Here is an 8,820-nt window from a genome sequence, read left to right on the forward strand (position 1 = left end):
ATTTAAGTCTGGGGAAATAGCAGAGCAATCCAGAACTGAAATATTATTAGCAGTTAACCAGGTTTGGAATGGGCTGTGTGAATTGGCGCATTGTCTTGTTGCAGTATCCATACTTGATCTGGAAATAAAGCTTTTACGTTAGCAATTAGCCGTTGCAGCAGCTCCATATGCTTTTAAGCAGTTACCGACCTTCTAGAAAATCGAAGCAAACTATTCCTTGACTTGAAATTGCAGCCCAAATCACTATTGAACCTGCCCGACTGTGACGGTGAGCCAAAAATGTATCTTACATCCCTACGTCATGCAAGTAATATTGAAAACCATCAGGACCATCCAGGTTAAACTTCTTTTCATCCGTCAAAACAACTTTTTTCATTCCTCTGTTCAGTTACGGGGAATGCGTGAAAACTCTAAATGTCCTTGTCGATGATTTACAAGCAACAAAGGCTTCTTGTGTAGTTTTCTTCTTTTTAAGTTTGGACATTTCTTTATTAGCCTTGGGATAGTGCGTATGGACGCATAACTTCGATCCCGTATTTGTCTAGCTGTTGGCGAAGAATTGGGTGCAACTATGGATGGATTAGATTAGGATGTTTCTAAGGAAACGTCGTGTAATTCTTCGACTACTACTAGATGTAATGTATTTCTTCTAATGTAATTCTTCGACTACTACCCTAGAAACAGTTGAAGTGCGTCCTTGTCGATTATTTCCGTAGTTTTTGCCGTCTTTTAAATAATAATTGATTACCCATAAGCTGCGCTCGATTTTTCTTGCAATTTCTCGTTTTGAATAATTCTCATCTCGATAAGCTTGAATTCGCCCTGTATCAATACCAATCACCTTTATGACACTCAAATATACTCAAATTACTATTAGACAACTGTTTGATTCTTCTTCTTGCCTAGCGACCTACGATTCTAAAAAGTGAATGAGAGTAATCAAGTGTCGTACTATCAATTATTATAGTTGCTTCTAACAATGTCTCCACTGTGAAGTACGAGTGAATGAAACGAATTGTTCGACGAATACTATTAAAACATTGTATCCAATGATACATATGGCTTGCTTATCAAAATTTTGACTACTAACAAAAATGAGTTCAAATCTGTTGGTCAGAGTAATCAAGTGTCGTGGACTGTATATACATAAGTTAAAATTATCAAATTTGGGGTTTTGAATTCTGAAATATAACATAAATCATAAAATTTCAAATGTATCAAATATATTTTAAAAACTGTACACTTAGATATAGGATATTACACCTGAAATACATTTACAATTTGAAGTGGAATTCAAAATGTCATAATGTATAGGTTGGCCCATTTAAAATAAGCAAGTTGATGTCTACTTCCGGTATAACCGGAAGTGTGGCCATCGCGACTATTTTAGATCGCGTGCCCTCAATGACCTCGATATACTGGCCAATTTTTTCCTAACTATATTTTGCCATTTATTTATCGCGGTGGTTCCGAGTAGCACATTCTGTATTTTAAACATATGCAAATATATAGAACTATTTTACCTAAAGCGGAAAAGTCCACAGTATTGGTCTCCCACAAATGACTGATCGGCAGGAACTACGCGATAAAACAACCCCCTGTTAAGATGCAAAACTCCTAAACAAGACACCAGCCACCTGTCCCCTGAAAATAAAATAAGTAATCTTATTATAACAAATTAAAAATAAAAAAATTTTTTTAATAAAAATTGTGAAGTAATAAAAGAAAAAAGCTGCGCGTTACGGGACGCCCGACCGAAGTCTATAAACAACCATCAAATATTGAACTAGTTTAATGCAATAACAATTTTATAATTTCAATATTATTATTAGTCTAAGAATTTGTAAATGGATCAGGAATAGGTAAAATGTAACTTATTATAAATTATTTTTGAATGTAAAATACATATTTTATTTATAACACTTAACATTATTTAATAACTGCAGTTGATTCGCTGGTATTTACATTATCATTCAGCCCTGTGCTGTCTCAGAAATGCTATTTTTAACGGCCACACGTTATGGCAACTTAACAGTTCAGGATTGCATTTTCGATAACGCAGCAACATAGCCGAGGTATGCTCTATTTCCGAGGAAACGTATGCATTTCCGACGCATTATCCAACATCCGTTATCCAACAAATGTTAAAAAGGAAAACATATGGGATGCGTAAAGTGAGATGTCTTTATACGAATAGTTTATTAGGTGGAGAGAGAATTAACGTCAACCCATCGAAGCTTCTAAAACATATGCATGTTTGTTTTATATTTGTCCCACCTACTACCATACATGTCTTTGTTTATGATTTGCCTTCACTTTCAATTTCGTTCGTTATAGTACTTGACCTATCTTCTTAAACACTTTCAACGGAGCATGTACAGAAGAGCCAAAAAACAACCCAACAACAAGACATATTTCTGTTGTAAATTAAAAACAAATTATAGCTAAAACACAGAACTACGCTGTGTTTAAACAAACTTGTTTTATTTATTCCTCCGAGTTTGACTTCGAGGGACGCATGTTAAATTCGATAGGGGCATCTGATTTGAGGCTGATTATGAAGCGCTATTTCTTCGTCGATAGCGTGCGCCTGTTATAATATAACGGTTTGACTGATACAACACACCAGTTGGAGCCACCTAACGTGTTTCACGGATAACATGTACGTTACAGTTAACGTGAGTGATACAGCACAGAGCTGATTATCTAGTCCCCCACAGGAAAACTTTGGTTGGGGTAATGACAGGCCACTGCGGTTTGAACAGGTACCTACACCTACTTCGAATCGGTGATAGGCCCGTATGTCCACAATGTGGAACGGCAGAGGAAACATCGTATCACCTTCTAGGAGTATGCCACCACTGGTCGTCCATGAGGAGGTGCCTGCTTGGGGTCTCCACACTCTCCTGCACAGAACTGTGTTCCCTAGAGAGGAGACGGACCTTTGCCTTCGTCGGAGAGACGGGACGCCTGGGTGGTGAAGAGGAGGGGTAGAAAGGCGGGGGTCGATGGATGAGAATGGTGAAAAGGTGCTTTAAGGCCTACNAGAACTATTACTACTAGTACCAAATTTGTAATAAACTGTTTTTGTTCGATTTATTTTCAGCCTTATACAGGGTGATTCAAAATTGGGCTTATTCCTCTGAAGGTGTTGTCTGGCGGTGTTTTAGGAGTACAGAAAAAATAGTAAAAAGAATAATTGTTATTACAAACTGAGAAATTTGCAAAAAACTATATTAGAAAAACGGCAACAATGTTTTTCAAGGTGACCTGGTCAATTATCATTACGTAAATGCCTATTGCTTCGTAATTATTTAAAACTCCGGTAGACATGGATAAATAGAGATAGTGACAATAGAAACATTTTCGTATCATGGTACAAACACGGATGCATGGGACACGGGCTTAAGAATGGCAGGATTTAAAATGAAATTAAGCCAAAATAGCGATATAAAAACTTTAAATTGGCAATATTTCAAAACCAAACAATTTTGGAATAGACAACTTTACACAAACGTGTCCACATTTTTAATAGTGAATAAGATAAAATTATCAAAAGTGGGGGTTTCTGATTGAAAACGTTGATTTAGGGCGATTTTCTCAACGTCATTTTAGAACTTTTTTACATTTTGTATTAATAGTTATCAAAATGTTGTCGAAATTCCATTAAAGTAAGTCCTTTTCAGCAAGAAATGCGACTCAAATTAAGTAACACATAAGTATTCCCTCATAGAAAAAATTATAGTTTTTCTAGTGGTTGCAACTGTAATTTTTCTGTATAAAATTTCAAATATATCAAAAACAGTGAGACCTGGGTATGGGATAAAATATATGAATAATTTTTACAATTAGGAGTAGAATTTAAAAATCTAGCAATATATTGGGTGTTCCATTTAAAATAAGCAAGTTGATAGCTACTTCCGGTATAACCTGAAGTGTGGCCATCTTGAAAATATTTTAGATGGCCTGTGCCCAAATGACTTTGCAATACTGTGTAATTTTCAAATTTCTCCTGATTATAGTTTGCCAGATATCGATCGCGGCGGTTCCCGGTGGGACACCCGGTATAAGTGGTTTGTTGTACTCGACGCTTTCTTCGATGAGAACCGTGGCTGTTAACAAGTGGTCGTTTCTACCATATACCATACGAAAACATGGTGATTTTTTCGAAGAAAAGAACATTCGAAGTTTCCTGGTCAGATATGATAATGACGGACCACATATTGTGCACAAGTTCATAGAAACTTTTGATTTCAGCAGATTAAGGTGACCGGCTAGAAACGCATGTATGAAACCTATTCAACAACTATAAGATGTAATACCAGCAACGCTACAAGAAATAGCTGTTGCATTGTCAGTAGAATGACCTAAAATAGCATAATAAATGTAGCAAAATAATTAAGTGAGTTGGGTTTTTCAAAAAACAATTAACAATCACTTATTATTACTATTTGAAAATTTTTATGCTTCCTCGTCAGGCTAGACGTTCACTGCTAAACATAGGCCTCTTCCATCTTTTTCCAGGTCGACCTATTTTGAGCGGTGTGCATCCAGTTCTTCCCCGTCAGCAGATGTAGTTCATCCCGCCATGTCACCTGGAGTGGCATTTTCGTCTCTTTGGCTATCTACTTCATTATTTTCTTGGACCGTTTCAAATCAACTCGGGCAACCTGACCTGCCCATTGCCAATTCAATCTTGCAATTCGTTGACATCCGACACTCCAGTGCGTCTGCGAATTTCCGTATTGCACACTCTATCTCTCAGGCTGATACTGACCATCGCTCGCTCCACTGCTCTCTGACAGATTCTTAGACCGGTAATGCTGTTGATCGTGACACTTCCCCTTGAGATTTTAAGGTCTCTGAGAATATGGTTTAGCTTGCAAAGGCAGTCCAAGCCAAGTCGATGCTCCTTGTAATTTCGGCTGTCTGGTTGTCCCTGTCCAACATATTACTTTGTCCCAGATAGATGTACTGCCTCACGGTTTCCAAGTGGTGGTTATCTAATGTTATTTGGACATTTCCGTGAGAGAGGATTTTGGTCTTCTGGAAGTTTATCTGCAGGCCAACATCTTTTGAAGCTTGCCCAAGTTCGTTTATCATTTCCTACCGTTCGTTTTTATCTTGGCTCATAATTACAATGTGGTCTGCGAAACGTAAATGGTTTAAGGACTTTCCGTCTATAAACACACTCTTTTGTTCCCACCTCAGGTTTTTGAATATGTCTTCTAGTGCCAGTGTGAAAAGTTTTGGGAAAATCGTGTCGCCCTGCCGCACATTTTTGCGGGCGGTAATTTTTTCTCTTCGTAGATCTTCTCTGATGTTGACTTGGAACGTTGCATTTTTATAAATTTGATCGATTAGGTCCGAGTATCTAGAATCGATTATTACCCCGTTCATAGCTTCCAGCACTGCCCATATCTCAATGGAGTCAAAGTTCTTTTAATAGACATCGAATACCACATGCAAAGACATGCTATATTCGGTGTATTTCTCTATCAGTGTGCGGGACGCTTAGATATGGTCGACTGTGCCATATATTTTCCTCAATCCGTCCTGCTCTATAGGGTGGTAGAAGCCAAATTTACTGTTCAGGCGATTTGTTAGTATCTTCCTCAGCAGTTTGTATAATATGGTTAGCAAGCCAATTGGGAGGGTAACTTTCGAATATTGCCCTCTTTGAGAGATTAGTTTCAGCGGTTCTCTCCAGGTGTTTTATAATTTTTCATTGAGTTTAGTGCTGCTCTAAACTCAGGACCACATATTTCTTGAATTTCCTGTGATTCCACGTTCAGGATGATCGGTTTTTGTTTTATTTGATTTGGCTGCTGGACTGACTGGCTGTACAGGGTTTGGTAGACATCCTGTATCACAGTCACTATATTTGTTTCGTCTGTAACTATTTATCCCAGATTGTTCTTCATCTTATGGATGACCATCTTCACTTTAGCGCTCTTTGATCGTAGTACTCTCATGTTCAAGTTTTGTTCGATGGCATCGAGAATCTGTCGTGTATTGTTCGCCCGTATATGCCTTCGTATTGCTGAATTTACTTGCTTGTTCAATGTTTTGTATCGTGGTGCGTCCCTGTGTGTGTCTCGACGCTCATTTATTAGCTGGGCTGTTTTGACACTGAGCTTGTCGTACTTCTTTGTGCTAAGAGCGCATACCTTCCTTGTGATCGTGTTGGAAACTTCGGTGTTTAGTTCGTTTATGTTTATCTGTTCTAAAGTCTCAGTTGATTGGAGCTTCCTTTTTATTTGCCTATTGTATTTTATTGTATTCTTTTTCTATTTGAAATTTTGTTATTAAATTCCCCCAACTACCCATTATGCATATTTTTTCATCCTTACCCATTTTTCCTGGACTTATGTCAAATTTAGTAGGCCCGTCTTGAATGAATCCCGGCCTTGGGCATAAATCCTGAAAGAAAAAGAAAATAATTAAATTTAGCCAATTATCGCAGTTAGATTTGACTGCGTTAGAGTGACTGCGGAGGTGCCGGTAGCTCTTAAGGAGTTACCAGCAAACCTTCGCAGAAAAATAACCAACCAAAGAAGGCTGCGCAGGATGTACATAAGGCAGCTCACAGATGCCAACAGAATCGCCCTAAACCGAGAGGGACAGATTTTGAAGGAGGCACTGAAAGACCACTGAAATATTAGAGAGATTTCTCCAGACGACCAAAGCATCTGGATAATCAAAAAGGCCCTCAGACAAGAAGACACCAAGATACCAGCTTTACACCGAGTGCAAGGTTTGGTATATACCAACAGGAATAAAGCGGAAGTTTTTTCAGATACCATCAAGATCGAGGCCAGGGAAAACAACCATCCATATTGAAAAGACGGGCACGAGAGAATCGTCAGCGGACAGCTGTATCCCCATAACCTCACCAGGAGAAGTGGCAGCCATCATCAGGAACTCGGAGACGAAGAAAGCCCCTGGGAGGGATGGAATTACCAATAACATGCTTAAGAGCCTGTCGAGAAAAGGAATAGTAGCTGTCACAAATCTCATTAATGCCATTTTCAGAACTGGACACTTACAGGACTTTCCCTCAGAACTACAGGCCCATCAGCCTGTTGCCTAGCCTTGGCAAAATAGCGGAAAGAGTTATGTTGCGGAGCCTTACGAGGGAAACGAGTGAACTTGACGTGCTACCGCCTGAGGAGTTTGGGTTCCGTGGTAAACACGCCACTGAACTTCAACTGCTCAGGATTGTGGAAGGGTGCGCCAAGGAAATGAACCAGAAGAGGACAGCCGTGTGGACAGAGTGTGGAGAAAGGGACTTATAAAAATTTATAGTGAGAAAATGTGCCAGTTGATCGAAAGTTACATTGTCGGAAACATCAATCTTGACGCAGAAGAGGTTCAATGGGCAAGTAGTGTCAGGTATTTGGGTGTTTTTTTAGATACGAGGCTGACCTGGAGGCCACATGTGTACGATAGCGATCAACAAGGCAAAGGCTACAGCAGCAATGCTGTACCCACTCCTGAACAGAAGAAGCCAAATGAGTGTGAGGAACAAACTCCTGCTCATCAAGAGTGTCATCCGGCCGGCAATGACATATTCCTCCACAGTGGGGGTATGCGGAAAACCTACCTGAGGCAGCTTCAGGCCACAGAAAATAAACTTCTGCGGATGGCCATAGATGTTGCTTAGTTTGTACGTAATAGTGAAACTTGCAGGGACCTGGAGTGGGAGCCACTGAAAAACTGCGACAGAAAGCTGCCCCGACCATTGAAAAGGCCGAAAACCACCCCTTTGTTGAGCTAGAGAACGCCGTGAATTACACACCAGAGGATGATGGGCACAGGAATAAGAGGCTCAGGACCAGATGGCCCAACAGGACAATAGGTAAAGCAGCAAGCGGCATAGCATGGTAAATGCGAAAGTTAGTTAAATTAGTGCGATAGAAGTGGTGTTGTGTAGTGCTTGTGCCAAATTAGTAAGATGCCCATACTAGTAGATAGGCAGTATGGAGAGAATGTGATGTAAAGACATGCGGATACCAGAGCTGAACCATTATTCAGAAAACTGCAAGTTTTATCCATCCAACACTACCCAGTGTTACAAGACACTGGGTGTCTTCGAGAATATTTTTATCCTTCGGCAGCCGCGGGCCAAACGAAAAAGACAAAAAAAATGAGTCTGAGAGTGTCAGCAGCGGAGTACACAGTCAATCTAAGTCAGAAACACTTTTATATTTTACCGTGTATCAATCACGTATTTGTTATTCATACAGGGTAATTCAAAATTGGCGTCATTCCTCTGGAGGTGTTGGCTGGCGCTGTTATAGGAGTACAGAAAAAATTGTAAAAGAAATAAATTGTAATTAAAAACTGAGAAATTCGCAAAAAACTATATCAGAAATACGACAGCAAAGTTTTTCAAGGTAATCTGGCTAATTAACATTGCGCAAATACCTGTTGCTTCGTAATTATTTAACTCCGGTAACCATGGAATTATACCGACTGACAATAAGATAGACAAAGATAAACGGTAAATTCAACAAGATTTGTTGACGAAATGTCAACCTGTTCTCATAACCTCGAATTCTGCGGGGTTTTGTGTTTACATAAATTTTCCATACAACACCAAACATTTGAATGGTTAACTCCAAACAAGCTAGTGCGTGTGTAATCTCCTTATTATCCACTCTTATCAAGCAGCTTCTCATATTCAGTTAATTAACTCGTGCTCCATTTGCATCTCCTTGTGCTGTGTGTATCGTACAAACGCCTTTCCTCGGTATTTACTTGGTGTTTGGGAAAGTGTCAGTTATTGTGCTCTGAGAACCCTTGGAAGTCTATATA

At 39.4% G+C, this 8,820-nt stretch overlaps 1 protein-coding gene across 3 annotated transcripts in view; it reads right to left on the minus strand.

Moving 5' to 3' along the window:
- Positions 1-8,820, minus strand: part of LOC109537686 (calpain-C) — a 101,547-nt gene that overhangs the window by 63,713 nt on the left and 29,014 nt on the right. For all 3 annotated transcript variants that reach the window (XM_019904534.2, XM_048669695.1, XM_019904532.2), the window contains exons 3-4: positions 6,354-6,423; positions 1,524-1,644 (exon numbers count right to left, since the gene is read on the minus strand). In XM_019904534.2, the coding sequence (XP_019760093.1) occupies positions 1,524-1,644; positions 6,354-6,423 (191 nt within the window). The remainder of the gene's footprint in view (positions 1-1,523; positions 1,645-6,353; positions 6,424-8,820) is intronic.

The sequence above is a fragment of the Dendroctonus ponderosae genome, unplaced genomic scaffold (genome assembly GCF_020466585.1).
Source record: "Dendroctonus ponderosae isolate FM_Combo_2020 unplaced genomic scaffold, Dpon_F_20191213v2 Dpon_F_20191213_9, whole genome shotgun sequence".
Lineage (NCBI taxonomy): Eukaryota > Metazoa > Arthropoda > Insecta > Coleoptera > Curculionidae > Dendroctonus > Dendroctonus ponderosae.